Below are 19905 nucleotides of genomic sequence, written 5' to 3' on the forward strand. Positions count from 1 at the left end.
AGTGCAGAACCCCATCAGGAGAGCAGCTTATTGGTTCTCCTCTACTCACGCTCTGTCAGCGTGACTAGAGAAATTTAAGAAAAAGAAGATTGGTCGCACACCATGGAAGGAAACACTTCTGTAGAACAGTTAACTTATTGTTAAGGTGCCAAAGAACGTAGACAGGATGTTACAGGAACATTGGTAGACCGATTTCACACGGATAACTTGTGCTTGTTCACAACAAAAATGTAGCCTCAAACCTGAGCTATTTAAAAGCTCCACCCAAAAGTGATGCAACAAAAAAAGCCCGGTTTGATTGGCTGACCAACATGTATAGCAATTAAACACACCAGATAAAACCAATTAATCACAAAGTGTGTAAAAACTAAACTTGAAAAAAAATTCAAGAATAAAACCAAAACAAAAAGAATATAAAATCATATACATTGATTGGTTAGTTAAACTGGAACAGAGAACACAAGAAGCAACCACTGAATCTAAAAGTGAGAACATGTATATCGATTGTAGGAGAGCGATCGAAAAAATGACACATAGAAAAATTATTACATAACAAAATAAAAACTATATATAAATGTATATATGTAACGTGTATACAATCAGATCGTAAATCCAACAACAGAAAAAGTCCTCTTTTGATCTCCTATAAACATGTATCTGAATATATGTAAAAGTACACATGGAAATATATGAGTGGGAAAAAAGTATGAGACAAAACAACCATACAAAAAGAATTGCAAGAAGCAGAGATGCAAGAAATTTAGTTATGAAAATGTGTGACATCCCATTTGAAATTTATACCGTATGGTATACGAGTTTTAGAATGAAAGATCCAAAAAAACGCTGAAGTACTTTTTTTTCCCTACAAATAGAGCTTTCTTTTGGTGGTATTTGATCACCTCTGCGGTTTTTATTTTTTGCGCTATGAACAAAAAATGAGCGACAATTTTGAAAAAAATGCAATATTTTTTACTTTTTGCTATAATAAACATCCCCCCCCCCCAAAAAAAAATATATAAAAAATAAATTTCCTGACAGACTCCATGGCAGCAACATGTGGGTTAAGTCCCGCCTCCACTACCCATAGGACACTACTCCCATAAATCTTTGCTCCCTGCCCCTGGCCGTGTTCTTTTTTTGTCCTCCTCGGAAGGACCCAGAGGTGGTCTTTCTACCTGAAGATTTATCATCCCCACGATCGAGGTCGGCCGGTCTGCGACTCTGGGTCTGGAAAGTCGCATTACTCCGCTAAGCCCTAGCTATTAGCAGGGTATGGAGTGGGCAGTGGAAGAGGCGCTGTGAAGAAGCCCATGTCCTTGCCACTGGCAGGCAGGCTGCGCATTGGTCGGATAGCCAGCTATTAGCAGGTGACCTGTTTTGCCCCCTGGAAAGTCCGGTGTCATCTTACCTTATCTTCGGCCGAGTGATCGATCGTGGTGGGAGTGGTGAGAGGTTCTAAAAGTTCTTATGGCAGCAGTTTTTGTATTTTTTATCTGTCTTCGTTTGTTTCTGTTTGTTTGTATGTGCAGGCATGGCGGCTGGTTCTTCCGCGTTCCAGCCGCCGTTCTACTTCCGGGTTTGCGTTTTCGGCCGTACTGCGCATGCGCGAACGCGGTTGAGATCGAGGCTTGGTTTCACGCATGCGCGATAGCGGCAAATTGCCGCTGTTTCGCGCATGCGCACAGGCATGGCGGTGACATCACAGGGGCGGGCTATTTAAAAACGGGGAATTAGTCTGCAAGCTTTGGGAATGCTTGCGGGCTGTTGCGGTGACTTCCCCCTGCCTCTGTGTTGCATCTACTGGTAAGTGGCATTCTGGGACAGGGTGGCTATCCCTTCCCTGTCCCTTGCACTGATCCCTTGTCATCTTTTCAGCGCGTATGGATATCGCTGAGGACATGGATTCTTTACCGCCTGTTTGTGGCCAGCCCTCTCATAAAAGGTATTTCTAATGTTCACCTGAAGGTCTGGTGGGGGAGGGGTAATTATCTGTTAGCTCTGTCCTGATGTCTTGTCTCTTGTGGTTTCTTGTCTTGTTCTTGTTTCAGCCCTTCCAGGTCAGAACAGCATCGCAGCTCTCATAGAGGGAGCGACTCCTCCAAGTCGCATCACCGGCACTCCTCTTCCAAATCTAAACATTATGGTTCCTCCTCAAGATCAGGACACAGTAGTGAAGAAAGATCGCACTCCTCGAGGACTCAATCTAGTCACTCAGCTAGTGCCTGTTGGGGGTGCAGAGCTCTTGTACCGGCAGGAAAATCTTTATGCGATCCTTGCTACGCCAAGGCTTCCAATGAAAGGGGTGACGCGGATCAACAACTTAAAACCCTGGTGGAAAAAGTTGTTAAGGAGTCCCTCAGAAATATTGAGGGCCAGTCCTATGTTCCCCCGGCAGAGCCGCCACTTTCTCCAGGAAGGGAGACTCAGCTGCAGGATACTTAGGAATCCTCTGCGCATAGCCACCCCTCAGCTGCCATATCTGACAGTGACTCTGATGAAAGTGATCCCTGTGTGGGCTTTGATTTCGCGCTACTGCCTCCTCTGGTCAGAGCTGTTAGAGAGACACTGAACTGGGAAGGTTCTGTGGCTGCTCCTTCCAAACAAAGAAAATTCTTTAAGCAATTAAAGAAGGATCGGATTAATTTTCCTTTTATCTCTGAGCTAGGTGAGATTATCACAGATGAATGGGGCAAGGTGGAGAAGAAAAATTCCATGCTATCGAAGGTTTCGAAACTCTATCCTTTCAATGAAGAAGAGGTGAAGCATTTGGAGTCAGCGCCATTGGTAGACGCAGCAGTCATGAGGCTGGTGAAACATGTCACTCTTCCCTTAGAGGATACCGTGTCTTTTAAGGACGTTCTGGACAGACGGATTGATGCTGATTTGAAGAGAGTGTATCTCACAGCAGGAATGGCCTGTAAGCCAGCGCTAGCTCTGGCCGCTATGTCCAAAGCAATGGAGATATGGACAGATAGTGTAGATGAGACACTTAGAAATATCTCTGAAGATACAGCTAAGAGCTCGCCTATCCAAGAGCTTAGGCTGGCCTCCGCCTTTCTTGGGGAGGCCTCTATCGACATCATACGTCTGGTGGCTCGGGTGATGCTTTCTTCTGTTACGGCTAAACGGGCTCTTTGGCTCCGCCCTTGGCTGGCAGACCCAGCCTCAAAACAAGTATGGTGCCGCATCCCCTTTGAAGGGTCCTCCCTTTTCGGCAATAAGTTGGATGAGGCTATTACCCGAGCCACTGGTGGGAAGTCGGGGTTCCTCCCCCAGGACTGGCGTTTGCAAGCCCAGAGAAGGTCTTTTCCAAAGAGACAGTACCAGGAACGAGCCAGGGAAGCTCGCAGTTACAGACCAGGCCGTGAATTTTCCACTCCTGGAAATCAAGACAATCCTCTTTTAAAAAATCTACAAAAAGTGATTTGAAGGGAGAGAGGGAACCAACTAAATCCTTTTGAGGTTGGGCCCGCTCAGACAGGGCAGGTGGGGGCTCGTCTTTTCCACTTTCGCCATGTCTGGGCGGCCTCGATCCAAGACTTCTGGACCGTCAAGACCGTCTCCTCAGGTCATGTTTGGACCTTCAAGGAATCTCCCAGACTCAGATGGGTCCCCACCTCTCTCCCGACCTCAGACGAAAAAAGTCTAATTCTTCTAGCCTACGTGGAATCTTTGTTGGCTCAAGGCGCCATTATCCATGTTCCAGTCATTCAGCGAGGCATGGGAATCTACTCTCCTTTGTTTATGGTCCGGAAAAAGAGCGGGGCCTGGAGGCCGGTCATAGATCTAACCCACTTGAACAGTTTTATCAAAAAAGAAAAATTCAAGATGGAGTCATTATCCACAATTCAACAATCTGTCCAAGCAGGGGACTGGATGGTCTCCATAGACCTCAAGGACGCCTATTTTCATGTCCCAGTTGCAGAAAATTACCAGCAGTATCTCCGCTTCTCCGTGGGCGAAAGCCATTTTCAATTTACTTGCCTTCCCTTCGGGCTATCAACTTTTCCTCGTGTATTTTCAAAAGTACTGTTGGCAGTGGTAGCTCTTCTGAGAACCAAAGGGATTCGTCTACATCACTACCTAGACGACCTTCTGTTGTTGGCTCAAGACAAGGATCAACTTCTGGTACACAGAAAGCAGGTCATCTCCACCCTACAGGAATTCGGGTGGATCTTGAACTTGGAGAAGAGCCAGCTGGTCCCATCTCAGCGGCTGGTGTTCTTAGGGGCCCTATTCAACACTGTCAGAGGCACCATCTCATTACCAGAAGAGAAGTTGTCAGTGGTCAGGGACAGAATCCGTCCAGCCCTCTCTGCCTCTCATCTCCAGGCTCTCCAGTGCCTGAAAATTATAGGCACTATGGTAGCGACAATTCCGATGGTGAGGTGGGCACAGTGGAGGATGAGGCCCTTTCAGAAGGGTTTCCTTCATCAATGGTCAGGCAGCAAAACCCAGCTGATTCGGATCACCTTATCCATGAGGAATTCCCTTCTGTGGTGGCTCCAACGGGAAAATCTCTGCAACTGCCATTCCATTCTCCCCATCTCATGGGTCACCATAACAACAGATGCCAGCAACAGGGGTTGGGGCACCCACTGTCTGGCGGAAGTGGCTCAGGGCACCTGGATTCTCCCCTCCAGAGGGACGGTGTCAAACATCCTGGAGTTAAGGGCAGTCTTTCAAGCTCTGCTAGCCTTTCGGCATCTGATTTCAGGAGCCTCGGTCTCACTCAGGCTAGACAATACCACAGCAGTGGCGTACATAAGAAGGCAAGGGGGTACCCGAAGTCTATCCCTTCTCCAGGAGGTGGAACCGATCATGACCTGGGCTCAGAGGAACCTGAAGGATCTGACAGCATCCTATTTCCCAGGGATTCAGAACGTTCAGGCAGACTTGCTTTCCCGGATACTTATGGACAACAACGAGTGGTCTCTCCACGAGGAAGTGTTCAACTGGATCCTGACAATGGGGCTCTCCCCAGAAGTCGACCTGTTTGCCTCCCCTTGCAAAAAAAAAACTGGAGAGGTAGTATTCAAGGTACAGGGATCCTCAAGCCTACGGGGTGGATGCCTTGACAGAGAAATGGTGGTTCCACAAGGCCTATGCCTTTCCCCCAACTCCTATTATTCATCAGTTCCTGAGGAGACTCAGGTCAGAGACAGCAGAAGTGATAGCCATAATCCCTTATTGGCCCAACAGACCCTGGTTTCCGCTTCTGATGCTCCTCAGTGTCAGGGATCCAATACCTTTACCATCCAGGCCAGACCTTCTGTCTCAAGGGTCGAGATTACATCCTTGCCCGGATCACCTGCGCCTAAAGGCTTGGTTTTTGAAAGGGGACGGTTGAAGGCTTTAGGCTGTCCTGAAGAAGTCATTCCCACTCTTCTTAGTGCTCGAAGAAGCAGTACTAACCGGGTATATGATAGAATTTGGGCGAAGTTTGCAGATCACTTGTCTTCAAGGTCCAGTTCCTGTAATACCCTGACAGTCCGGGACGTTTTAAGCTTTTTGCAATCAGGATTGGATATCTCCCTTTCGGTTAGTTCTCTCCGGGTCCAGGTTTCAGCAATTTCAGCTTTTTCTGGAGTCGCATGGGCCAATCATCCCTTGGTCCAACAATTCTTCAAAGGAGCAGTCAGGCTTAGGCCACAAAGGAAGCCTAGATTCCCCAAATGGGACCTTCCATTGGTTCTAGATTTCTTCTCTCAACTTGACAAAACGCTCTCAATCAGAGAATTAACCCTTAAAACCTCTTTTCTGGTAGCCATAACTTCGGCGAAGAGAATCTCCGAAATTCAGTCTCTAGGTGCAAAGGAACCTTTTCTCACCTTCTTTCCAGATAGGGTAGTCCTAATTCCGATGTTGGGGACAAATCCCAAGGTGACCTCTGTTTTCCATGAAAACCAGGAAATCACTCTTCCTACCTTCAATTCTGCTGGAAGTCAGGATCCACATCCACTCGATTTGGGAGTTACTCTAAAACAATATCTGGATATTACAGCTTCTTTTCGTCAATCTGACTTCCTCTTCGTGCTATTTAACGGGAAAAGTAGAGGCGCCAAGGCCTCCGTTAGATCCATCGCTGCTTGGGTGGTCCAGGCAATTCAATGGGCTTATAGAGAGAAGGGCTTGGCTCCTCCTGAGGCGGTTACAGCTCACTCTACCAGAAGTCTCTCAACCTCATGGGCGGCTTCGCGCCACGTTGCACCTGATGTAATCTGCAGAGCGGCCTCCTGGTCTTCTATTCATACTTTCATGTCTCACTATTGTGTTGAACCAGCATCTTTATCCTCTGTTGATTTTGGTTTGAAAGTCCTGTCGGCCGACAGTGTTAAATAAATCTTTTGTTCAGCATTTTGCCCACCTGGGTGTGTTTGGCGAGTTATTTCCCACACGTTGCTGCCATGGAGTCTGTCAGGAAAATGGAAAATTCCTATCAAAATACTTACCGCAATTTTCCTTTCCTGATGGACTCCATGGCAGCAGGAGTTCCCTCCCAAATGGCTGGAGTAGGCTAGTTACCGAACACGGCCAGGGGCAGGGAGCAAAGATTTATGGGAGTAGTGTCCTATGGGTAGTGGAGGCGGGACTTAACCCACACGTTGCTGCCATGGAGTCCATCAGGAAAGGAAAATTACGGTAAGTATTTTGATAGGAATTTTCCATTATTTTTCAGTTTAGGCTGATATGTATTCTACATATTTCTTCATAACTAATGTCTTCCAGACCCTTTATTATCATTGTTGCCCTTCTTTGTACTCGCTCTATTTCCAGCACATCCTTTCTGAGGACTAGTGCCCAGAACTGGACAGCATACTCTAGGTGAGGCCAGACCAGAGTCTTGTAGTGTGGGAGAATTATCGCTTTATCCCTGGAGTTAATCCCTTTTTTTTTTCATACATTTTTTATTGAAGTCAAAAACAGATACATGTTACATCAGAACATCACGTACATCATACAAAAGGTTTTATGGGCTAAAAATATTCTTCAGGTCGCATTATGTACCAAAAAGAGAAAGAGAATGCAAAAAAATCAGGGAATCATATAAAGCATGTTCTCCATTTAGCACATTGATTATAAGCCTAATTTTAATGCATGCCAATATTCTGTTTGCTTTGTTAGCAGCAGCTTGGCACTGCATGCCATTGCTGAACCCATCATCTACTAGGACCCCCAGGTCCTTTTTCATCCTAGATTCCCCCATAGGTTCCCCCCTATTGTAAAGATTGCATTCATATTTTTGCCAACCAAATGCATTATTTAAAAATTTTCTACATTAAACCTCATATGCCATGTAGTTGCCCACCCCATTAATTTGTTAATATCTTCTTGCAAGGTTTCCACATCCTGTGCAGAAGTTATTGCCCTGCTTAGCTTAGTATTGTCCTCAAATACAGAGATTGAATTGTCTACCCCATCCTCCAGGTCATTTATGAATAAATTAAATAGGATTTGTCCAAGCAAAGAACCCTGCCAACGGACCTAATTTTGTACAGTAAACGTTTATGGTGATCTGTGTCACATTTTTTGCAAAATCCAGATACACGTCTACGGGCCTTCCTTTAGCTAGATGGCAACTCACTTCCTCATAGAAGGTTAATAGATTGGTTTGCCAAGAACGATTCTTCATGAATCCATGCTGATTACTGCTAATGATACAGTTTTCATTACTAAAATATTGTATATAGTCCCTTATCATCCCCTCCGAGAGCTTGCATACTATTGATGTTAGGCTATAACTGGTCTGTAATTCCCAGGGATGTATTTTGGGCCCTTTTTAAATGTTGGTGCTACATTGGCTTTTCTCCAATCCGCTGTCAGTCAGTAGACTGTCAGGAAAAATTAGGAACAATGGTCTAACAATTACTTGACTGAGTTCCCCAAGCACCCTCGGGTGCAAGTCACCTGGTCCCAGTGATTTATTGATGTTAAGTGTCCCAGATCTAATTCTATCCTATGTTAGACTGGATTCACACCTATGCATTTTTAGTGCTTTTTGCATTTTGCAGATTTGCACTACAGAACAAGTTCCATAGGAAACCATGTTAAATGGGCTGTAGTGCAAATCTGCAAAATGCAAAAAGCACTAAAAATGCATAGGTGTGAATCCAGGCTTAGACACGAGGGTGCTTCCTGTGATGTGTCACGAGGATAAACACTGCAGTTTTGGTTACTGAAGCCCCATGATTCCCTCGTGAAGACTGAGGAGAAGAATAATATCAATACCTTTGCCATCTCCCCATCCTTCCTAGATGTCCTTCCTCATTCTTTAAGGGACCAACATGGTCCGTCCTCCCTTTTTTACAGTTTACATACTTCAAGAACTTCTTGGGTATTTTTTTTTTTTTGCTCTCCTCCGCTATGTGTCTTACATGTTCTATCTTAGCCTCCCTAATTGCACCCTTACATTTCTTGTTGCTTTCTTTATAAAGTTTGAATGCCGATGATGAGCCTTCAAACTTTGTATTTTTTGAAGGCCTTCTCTTTTACTTTTATATGCATTTTTACATTTACTTGGCATTAAGTACTGGTCTTTTGTTCGCTCTTTTCAATTTATTACCCAATGGAATGCACTGGTTAATGCCCTTATTTAATATGCTTGTAAAGCTAACCCATCTCTCCTCCATGTTCTTTGTTCCCAAGATTTAATCCTAATTTATATCTTCGAGCAAGGTTCATAGTTTAGGGAAGTTGGCTCTTTTGAAATTCAGTATCTTTGTATTTCCCTTATGTTTCCTATTTGTGTAATTTATACTGAAGCCAATTGACCTGTGATTTCTGTTTCCTAAATTGCCCGTATTTCCACATCCATGATCAGGTCTGTATTGTGGGTAATCAGTAGATCTAGCAACGCTTTATTTCTAGTTGGTGCAACTACCATTTGACCCATGAAATTGTCCTACAAGACATTTAGGAACTGGCGAGCCTTCGATGAATGTGTGGTGCCCTCCGCCCAGTCTATGTCTGGATAATTAAAATCCCCCATTATGATAACACTTCACATCCCTGATGGTAATCCAAATTGTGATAGGAGTTCCGCCTCCTCCTCGCTCAGGTTAGGGAGCCTATAGCATACTCCCAGTATTATTTTCCCCTTAGCTCCATCCCTTTGGAGTTCTACCCATAAGGATTCCTCCTCCCTAGCTCCCTTAGTGATGTCATCACTCACATTCACTTGTACAATATTCTTGATATACAGGCATACCCCCTCCTACTTTTTTACCCTCTCTATCCATGTAATAAAGGGTATACTCATGAATGGTTGCCAGACAATCATGAGAGCTGATGAACCAAGTCTCTGAAATTACCACAAAATCCAAATCCTCCTTGTACAAAAGTATCTTTAGTACACCCAATGCCAGGAGCGTATCTGTCACGCTCCTGGCATTGGTGAACACGTAGTTTAGAACGATCGCATACTATCCTCTTATTGGATGTTCTGAGATTTATCGCTTTTGGTATTTTTTGTCATTTTGCATTTTTGCACAGATATTTGCCGGCATGCTGGACAGTTTTCCAGGATTTACTGTCATGTCATACTTTTCTATCTTTAAGTATTGATATATTATTGGATTCCACAAGGTTATCATAGCATTTTATCAATCATGATACTTGTGATATTTGGATGGTTTTAGATCCGGTCTAATTATAATCAGTTTTAGTGCTACAAACATCCGTGATAAATAAAACCATAAATAACTTAAATTATTGTGAATAGATTCTCCGTGAAAAATAAATAACTTTAACTATAAGAATCTCCGTGAAACAAATAAATTATTAAACATCACATAATTAAATAAATAAATAAATAAATAAATTCACTAAAGGTAGTTGAGTGATTGTGGCAATAACGTTAATTGTTGCATATAGATAAATTCCTCCGTGTGCAAGTAAAAATCCCTCACTCAGATTCTTGCCGACTTTTTTCAGTTTTTTTTATATCAGGGTTTCAGTGTTTCAGTATATGGTGGTACTCACATTGGGACAAAAACAAAAAAAAAGCACATCAATAATTAATAATGACAATCTCCAAGGGTGGATATTCTCACTCACATTTGTTGAAATAACAACTAGCGCTTTGTGCAACAATCAGACGTGAGTATCTCCTCACTCCGCATCTAGTATGCAAAAAGCACTACAGATGTCGTCACTAGGCTCCTCCTGACGCCTTGAGAAAGTCACGTGACATGTGACGCAGCACGGATTGGAGCGACTTCAGGTAAATATAGCAATTTTTGTTTTTACAGGATTAGATCAGGCTTAGAATGGGGTTGGAGTAGGTGTAGAGTTAGTTGGGCTTTGCCTTTGCTTCCACTTTAACCTATCCATCCATCCCGCAGACTCCAGCACTGTTATCTAATGCCCAATAAGGATGAGCTCCGGCGTGTTTGCACACCCCACTTACAGAGCCCGCCAGGAAGTTGGCACTGCACTAATCACAGACAGGGTGACATTTCTGATCTCTGCAGCCGCGCATTGGGACGATGTTTCACTGCTTGTGATTAGCGCAGTGCCGACTTCCTGGCGGGCTCTGCACGTGGGCTGTGCGAACACACTGGAGCTCATCCTTATTACGCCAAGCTCCAGATAGTCCCTCAACATGATTACCTACAATGCGGGGCTATTAACCCTGCATTGTACGTGGAGGAGTTGAGAATGCAACCAAGGTTAACAGTGCCTTAAAGAGGCAGTAGCGCTGGACCTGGACTGGAAGGAGGCTGCTGGAACCAGGAATAAGGCAAGTATTACATCTTAGCCACACACCCTAGTATAAATAAGCATTTAACCTTTGCAGTGTGGGAGGGACCACTGGAAGGATAGCTTGTGTCTAAAAAAAATGCTTATCATAAGTTTTTTTTTTTTTTTTACTGAAATATTCAAATAGTAATTTTATTCAGAGAAAGAACATTCATTTTGCTATCCACTAAATTCTTTCCTAAACCATAGTTGCAAGCAAGTAAACCTCTACCAACTGGAGAAATAGCTTCTGGGTAAATGCCATTTTTGCAGTTACAAGCAAGAATTGGAAAGTCAACTGTAAGAAGCAATGCCTATTTCACAGAATATGAAGATGTGTAAAAATGAATATCTGAGGGATGATGAGGGAAAGCAGAAAAAGGCAGCAAGCCTTGTGCAAGAATCCAGCACGCCGGCTGCAGTAACTATGGCAGCAGCTTCTGACAGGTGATTTAGGAAGGAATAAGTCATTCGAACACGATAAAGATATGTATGCAGCAGGAACTTTTCCTCAGCTATGAAAAGTTTGAACCCTTTGAGAATAAGTATATGTAGATCTAATAAGGTAGGAGAACTAATACTTATCTCTAAAATGGCACTGTAACATAACCCTATCATAATTCTAGAAAACCGATAACCTTAGCAGAAATGAATAATACTGTTTATGATGTCCCCGGGCCTCTAACTGCGAAACACATAAGGGGAACATGAACCAGAGAAAACGAAAAAAAAAAAAAAGGCTTAGCTTTAATGATACTATTTCTTTTCATTGTATGATGTATGCAAGCATTTATCTGAGCTCCCGTAGCAAACAAACCATACAAAAGCATAAAGCATAATTCTAGTCTAATAAATAGGTGAAACAGCAACAAACTTTGTTAACCCAAACTTTACAAGGCTGACCCTTTATTTTTGTTTAATAAATCTTTACTGAAATGAAGTATATACGTACATTATTATAGAAAAACTTGGAGTGCAATGATATATACCCAATATTCATACATCCGGGTGACCCTTTAAATTCTATTACAGTTCAACCCCTTCCTGTTTACCCTGAGGCCCCTTTAGAAAGCACTAAACACCAGAGGGGGGGGGGGGGGGGGTAAAGAGCAGCTGATCACATGACCACAGTAAATGGCTGTCACATCGGTGACCTGATCAGAAGCCGGTGTTCTATCGAATAGTGCATCCTCAGTGGATAATGTTTTTGTGCTGAGAGCGTGTTCCCAGCACAGCTGTGAAAGACAGCTGTTGGTTCCTTCTAATAATTGTTAGCCAGCAGGACTATCGAAAAGTGCCCCCGTCGGACAATGCCTCTGCAGGACGCAATGACACTCCAGCTGATGTTTATCAGCTGGCGTGACATCAACATTGCGCATGCGCACATCATCGGAGGAATTATCAGACAATCAGCCGAGAGAGAATGTAATCGTCAAAGTCTGACTGCCTCTCATAAGGTTTCGTACTGTGCATGCGCACATTGTCGGAGGCGTTATCCAACGGGATGCACTTTGATAGTCCTGCTGGCTAACAATCATTAGCAACCAACAGCCGACTTTCACAGCTGTGCTGGGAGCACGCCCTCAGCACAAAAACATTGGTCGCCCAGAAAAGCATATATGCAGAGTTTGGGTGTTAAAGCTCTTTTTGTCACCACACGTGTATTAACTCATAAAGAGTTTAAGAGGGTAACACAGACACACAGAAGTTTTTTTTTTTTTAACCTTAATTCAGAGAATGGTAATAAAAAACCTTTTACCTTTATAACCACTTTAAGAACTAGTAAGCTTCCATATATTACATTTAGACACTCTTTAAAATTACTTTTACTTTTAATGGAAATGCACGTCCTGCTCTCCTCCTTCAGGGCTCTATGCTGGCAGAGCTGAGTACCAGCCACTCAACAATGTCCTCACATAGGTGTATTTAAGAGAAGGGGTGGGGGTGTCTAACCACGTCTAGTACAGTAAAGACTGTGTTTGGTCCAACTGTTGCCTATAATGCCGCATACACACAATCAGACTTTCCGGCTAACTTGGTCCGGCGGATCGGAATCCGTCAGACAATTCGATTGTGTGTGGGCTCCAGCAGACTTTTTTTTTCCCAAAAATCCGATGGACCTAGAAATAAACCATGTTTCAAATCTATCCGACGGACTAAAAATCAGGAAACCGTTTGTCTGTGTGCTAGTCCGATGGACCAAATACGACGCAAGAGCAGCTATTGGCTACTGGCTATTGAACTTCCTTGTTTAGTCTTGTTTACGTCATCACATTAAAAACGAACGCACTTTCAAATAGACTTTGTCCGGTCATGTGTGGCCAAGTCTGTTCAGAAAGTCTGTCAGACCTCCACCGAAAGTCCGTCGGGGAGACCGTCAAACCTAGTCTGTCGAAAAGTCCAGTCTTGTGTATGTGGCATTACAGCACAGCTGCTGTAACAGAAAAGTAGAGGTAAGACTATAAAAATTTAGGTTAGTAGAACAAGGGATATCTGAATGCTTATCTATTTCTGTCATTTCAGCTGGGTTTGCAATTATAGATCACAATCAAACACAGGAACACTGCTAAAACGAGGGTTGCATCGATACTGGATTTTATTGGCAAGTATGAGTACCGATACTTTCAGTCAAGTAATCGCTGATTGCACGTACTGATTACCTTTACAGTACAATTTTTGCCCATTCAAAATGGATGGGCTCAAATCACAGTGCAAAGAATCGCATGTGATTTGAACAGGAGTGTGATGTGATTCCTGTCTGAATCGCATGCCGTTTCCCCACCACTCCTGTGATCCCAGGCTGATATCACTATGACAAGCCTGGGTTCACACAGGAGTGATGCAGGAAACTTCATGTGATTCAGATAGAAAACACACCACATTCCTATTCAAATTGCACATGATTCTTTGCAGTGCGATTTGAGCACTTTCATTTTGTATGGGCACAAGCCGTACCGCAAAGGTATTGGTTTTGGGTATTGCAGCATTTTCACAAATACAAGTACTCTGCTAAAAGAAAAACAAATGCCATAAAGTCAAGGACCAACAACACATACAATAGGGCCCATCAGCTCAATGTTGACCTAGGACAAGTTCATAATCTCAGATGTGGAATGGTTACTGATATTTTTTTGCTTAGTTTTTACATTGCAGTCCCCGATTTTTTGCTATCCATACCTCTTAAACTAAATACACAATTTATTGTCAAGATATCCTTACTAAATGTTATATAAGGGTTTACATAAGAAAAGGGGATGGTGAGACAGTTGGATGACACATGGTGAGCAGATACAAATCAACTGGTAGACCAAGGAGCAAAGAAAGTCTACATAAAACATCCTTACTGATATACTCAACTCCACAATAAGAAATGGGGGGGGGGGGGACTGGGGTGTGGGAGTTGGGAAGGGGAAAGGGGAAGAAGCAGGGGGAAAGGAACCAAAGACCACAGCACAGTAAGCTAGTTAAGTACAAAGTCTACATCAGAACTAGTAACTTGTGATCAGTCCATAACAGTAACAGTTAGTAAGCCAACAAGACCAATGTTTATGAAATTTCAGATATGACATATTCTTAACAGACATTAGCTTTTCCATTTCACATTGATAATTAAGTGTAGCTAGTGTGTCTGTAAAGGAGTTCCAAAGCCTGGAAATGCTCAATTTAGGGGCTAGAAAGGGGTGAATTAATACAGTTTCTGTGTTTGACGGAAAGGAGTTTATGCCAAAGTGTAGGAGAGCTAGACATGGACCTGGTGGGACATTATATCCCACAAGGTCTGCATTTAGGCTAAACACTTTGTTCCAGAAGGAGCTTATAGACTTTCAGAACCAAAATATGTGGCAGGTGGAGCCTACTTTGCCCTGCATTGTCTCCAACATCAGGTGGTGTGGGAGGAGTATATTTTGGACAATTTGAAAGGAGAGAGGTACCATCTATGTACTATTTCTTGGAAAAGTTCCCAGGAATCTGTAGATCAGGAGGACGTATAAGTAGCATGCAAGGCTTTTTGCTATGATGTTTCAGTGGAAGAGACTCCTAGTTCTTTTTTCCCCATTTATTCAGTGTTAGATTTAGCGAAAGTGTCATTGCTATTCAGTAAGTTGTAAAACATGTAGATACCTTTTAATTTCCTAAGGGAATTATGGAGGAACTGGTAAATCAAGTTGGGTTAATACACAATTTAGAAATATGCATGTTACATTTTTCAAGTTTGGTACATATTGATGAGGAGAATTGGTGGTTCTGGGACAGCAGGACATATTTTTTAGTATAGTCTTTTTTTTAATGTGCTCTATTTGTGTATTTTATTATTTAGAATAAAGATATTAATTTTAATGCAGTTGTGAGCCTTCATGCATATCTCTCTCTCTCTCTCTCTCTCTATATATATATATATATATATATATATATATCTAATATAAATACATACATATACATACATATATATATATATATATATATATATATATATATATATATATATATATATATATATATATATAGATAGATATTTATTTATTCCATTTTTGAATAAGCCTAACCTTCCCCATAGTATAGAATTAGTGATCAAGACATATAAAGGAGGGGGTTGAGCCTATATCCATCTATTGTGGAGTTTTTGTGGTGATTTTAAAGATGGCAAGCCTATGCATTTCAGCCAGAAAATGAATTTTCTTGGAGTTCATCTTTTTCAGCAGTTACAGTGTTTCCTAGATACCATATCTGTCCGCTGATTGATTGTACTTTTTACCTGGAGCCGATCTTTGAGATTATGTAAGGTTTCTTTTATCATGTAGCATTTAAATGTACAAGAGACTAAAGATTCTATGTTAAAATAAAAATGCCTCAAAGCCAAAGTCCTTTTTTTTGGCAAATGCACTAAACTTGCATGAGCACCTAGCGCTTATGTCTGTAAACAGTCTGTAAAATAAAATATAACTAAAAGGCACATTTTTATTGCCTTGTGACTACAGCAATATTTCTTGCACAATAAAACTTCTATAAAATCCTTCAGTACTTGGATCACCCTGTTTAATGTAACATGTTGCCTCCATCACTGAGATGCCAGTTTATATTCAAGATTTGTGGAATATTTTAGGATTTTACACAGTGTAAGAAATGTCAGCAAGTTCATTTTCTTACCCGGGATTGTAAAGCATCACCGCAGAGAGATTTTCACATGATTTTGACAGATCTGTCATTGATAAACTGAAAGAGGACAGAAGGCCACTCTGGGGAGAAATCAAAAGATATCCATCAGTCTTTTATTCCTTACATGCAAATTGATTCACAAAGGGCTTTCTTTGCTGGAATAAGCAGCAACGTTGGGCACCTTGCATAAAACCTGCTCAAATGGATTCTTGCTTATGAACAGCAGAAGGATCACATTCCAATACAAAATAATTAGCATGTTTAAATGGAGAGCAGTAAGATTTGACAAGTGACCTTTTCATGTCAAAGACTGTACCAGGGAACAACTTGCTGCTTAAGGGAGAAATAGATTTCACCATAAGCTTAGGAAGGTGTTATTTTTACCCTTCTATCTCTTTGGCCCTACTTCTATAGGCCACCAGGGCACGTAAGTCTGCACTTCTGTGAACCATATTCAGCTAACAGCAGGCTAAAGTCCACAGTCGGCTAACGTCACACTCCGAGGCAGATCATGACTGTTGGGACCTAGCCAGATGCTGTGACCAGTAGCTGGCTCCGCCTCTCAGCACATCGCTGAGAGGCTGAGCCAGCTGATCCCACCCCTTCCACAGCCCTGTGCTCGAGTGAGCGCTGGAAGGGCAGAGCGGAAAGCCGGTGACAGAAACAGGCTTGATCATTGAAGACCGAGAACTGAGAGGTCTTTGATCACTCAGTTCTCAGTCTTTGAGGCAGCAGGGGACAGATGCAGCATCGATCCACCTAGGTGAGTATGTACCATATGTTTGTTTTTTTTCTAATTCCCAAGCTTCTCTTTTAAAACCACCCCACCATTTTTTTCATGGTATACCTTTCCAACACTCCTCTGCCCCTCAGCCTGTTGTGAGTGAGAAGAAACAGCCCTAAGTTCACACCACATATACTTGCCTAGTATATTTTGGGTTTGTTCACACCATGTGCAGAGACGTGCATTTTTCTAAGGTAGGTCTCTACAAGAACATAAAAGAAAATCGTTTTTTTTTTATTTTTTTTTATGTGTACTGTTCACACCACACTGTTTTTCTGTGAAAACAAATGTAACATAATGGTCTTTGCAAGGACACAGAGAAAAAAACAATTGTCACACAACTTTTTTTCTATACAGAAAAACATGTACAAGTTGCATATTTCCCCACACAGAAAAAAAAGCACATAACACTGGAGTTGTGGTGTGAATAGGCACATAGAAAACAATTGTTTTCTTTGTGCCCTTGCAGAGGCAGGTGCAGAAAAATGCATGTCTGAACATTGTGTGAACAAGGCCTTAAGTATGCCCCAGTTGGATCTCAGTTTGAGCTTACAAAGGGCAGTTGACTCTCCATCTGCCACATGTGACAGCAGTGACCCAATTACCAAATGCACATCTCTACGATGAAGCCCAGGGGATGTTAGCAGGGTAGACCTAGGGTGGAGAGCCACAGTGTGTGCGGTCCTTCAATAAGCTTGTTGGACTTTTGTGACATCATTGAAGTGTGATCCAAACAATCTATTTACTTTAATACAAGATGCAATGACTGTGTGCACTGTATTCGCTCTTTGTAGTTTCAGCTACATAGAGTTTGCAGGGCTATGTTCTTCCAATGGGACAAGACCTTCTTGTGGCACTTTGAAAAGAACATAGGGCTGGGCTAAGTGGCACTCAACTTTTTTTTACAGGGAGCTTTGTATTCTATGAATGAATACAAAGCTTCCACTGATAGGCAGAGAGGCAGGCTGATGATCTCACAATCTTTGATTCCGCCAATCAGGAAGGGAGTCAGTCAGGAATGGGACAGGAAGGTCTGGTCTCACTGCCGGACCAAAGAACTGTATACTGAATGTAGCTAAGGATACATACAGCTAATACACCACACACAGCCATTGCATCTCTTAGTAAAGATAAAAGTCCAAACGAATAAAGCAAAACTCCACCCAAAAGGGGAAGTTCTGCTCTTCCTCCTACTACTTTACATTTACCACTTTTTGGGGGGGGGGGGGTAAGCGGGGTACATGATTTTGAGAGGAACATGCTCCCCAGATCGCTGTGGCGATCCAAGCAGAAGTTCATCCCTCCCCCTGCAGCCATTCAATGCTTGGTTGTGCTGGCTGCAAGGCTTTATTTCTGGCTTCCCTTAGTCAAGATCCCGGCGCCTGGACCCAAAGCCAATTGAATAATGGGCTCAGGTGAGGACAGAGCTGGATCCAGGGGCAGGTAAGTGTCCTTATATTTAAAACCAGCAGCTATTTTTTTTTTAGCTGCTGACTTTTTCTCTTTTTTTGGGGGGGGGGGGTTGTATAGACTGGAGCTCTTCTTTAAGTGACATGAAAAGCTGGAGATCAGCTTTAATTACTTGTTTATGGATAAATACAAACCAGATAGTAATTTGTTCTCACCTTCCTTTTTTCTCTTAATTTAGCAGCTTCTTTTGGATGATTAAAGCGAAACATGTTGGTCCTACCCAAGAGGATGACCGCCCCTTTAAAAAAAAATAAAAAATGTATGAACATAGGTCAAAGGTTACATCAGATCATAGTAAGATATACCCACCAAACACTAGGGCCTATTAGGTGGAGTTCAATCTGCCTACTAGTATGCCTTTTGGAAATAATAGAAAGCCTGTACAAAACATTGGTAGGTTTTGAAGTCAGGACCAAACGCCACAAATCAAGAATGGTACTGCCTGCCTACACAACGTGATTAACATGATTATTGGATTTTATTTTTTTATATTTTTTGCTAATCCTATTCATACCCTTCCTTTATATGTTGCTACAATTTTTACAGCCTGCCGTAAATAAAACACACAAGGAAAACAAAACTGTCTTTTGAGGTCAACTTCATATTAAATTGCTACAAAGATTTCAATGAATGTCAGCAAAATAAAATTAAACCATCATACATAACTGAGCCGATAGATTACGTTAAGTCTCTGGCTGTCAGATGGAAACAAAACTAGCTTACGCACAGCAGCTTTTCAATACAAAATAGTACAAAAGGTGAAATATACAATTGCACACCAAAGTGTTACTGTCATATGAAAAATAATAATGAAAATCCTTATTGGGACACAACTCTGCATGACCCTGTACAACCTCTCAACAGTTTGATTCAAGGAGGCATAATAAATTCAGGAGTCTATACTGCCACTAGGGCATTGTAAAAATAACAGTGTAGAGCAATGGTTATTAACAAGTTGTATGTGTACCCCAGGGGTAATTCTCATGGGCTTAGGGGGCATGTCTGCATCTCACAGTAAGTTAATCATAACAGAAATTTTGGAAACTAGCAAACAATTAACATATATTAGTTTTTTTAAATATGGTGCTGTTTGAAAAAGTGCATACAATTAGAAGATATCAGAAAATAAATCTATGCATGCCAAGCATTACTTGAACTTATATATATAATGCTTTCTTCAGGTCAGCCCATATATAGCTAGCCAAGCAAAAATGTACATCTAGGCTCGTTCCCAGCCTTGACAACATCAAAGCACAGAAAAAGTGACAACTGTAAACGGTGTCCTCTAAAAATGTATTCTCCTTTTTCCAAATAAGTACAAGAAGATGGTTTTGCTTCCATTGCTGCCCCCCTTACTGCTATGACTAAGAAAAGTACAAATTGCAAGGTGTGGCCCTCAGAAGCGGAATTAGCTTTCCAACAATTAAAAAAAGACATGTTCAGCAAGGCTCCAGTTCTTCAGCATCTAAATCCCGATCTCTAGTACATTGTTGAGGTTGATGCCTCCAAGGTAAGGAATCAAGAACTACTGGCCATTGAATTGGCATTGCCTGAATGGCAACATCTTCTGTAAGGGGCTCCCAAGCCTTTCTATCCTTTTCTATCCTGACTGACCATAAAAATCTGCTGCATCTTTAGACTGCTAAACGTTGAATTCACATCAGGCTCAATGGGCTCTGTTTTTCTTCCGTTTTAATTTTGTTCTCTCTTATGTCCCTGGGCATAAAAACAAGAAAGCCAATGCTCTTTCCAGACAG

The 19905-nt window shown here is 42.2% G+C and overlaps 1 protein-coding gene across 2 annotated transcripts in view; it reads right to left on the reverse strand.

The window, feature by feature from the left end:
• KIF16B (kinesin family member 16B) overlaps positions 1–19905 on the reverse strand; it is a 566152-nt gene that overhangs the window by 284214 nt on the left and 262033 nt on the right. For both annotated transcript variants that reach the window (XM_077485929.1, XM_077485928.1), the window contains exons 16-17: positions 18304–18386; positions 15886–15974 (exon numbers count right to left, since the gene is read on the reverse strand). In XM_077485929.1, coding sequence (XP_077342055.1) covers positions 15886–15974; positions 18304–18386 — 172 coding nt within the window. The remainder of the gene's footprint in view (positions 1–15885; positions 15975–18303; positions 18387–19905) is intronic.

The sequence above is a fragment of the Lithobates pipiens genome, unplaced genomic scaffold (assembly GCF_037356315.1).
Source record: "Lithobates pipiens isolate NorthernLeopardFrog02 unplaced genomic scaffold, aLitPip1_a1.2 Scaffold_18, whole genome shotgun sequence".
Lineage (NCBI taxonomy): Eukaryota > Metazoa > Chordata > Amphibia > Anura > Ranidae > Lithobates > Lithobates pipiens.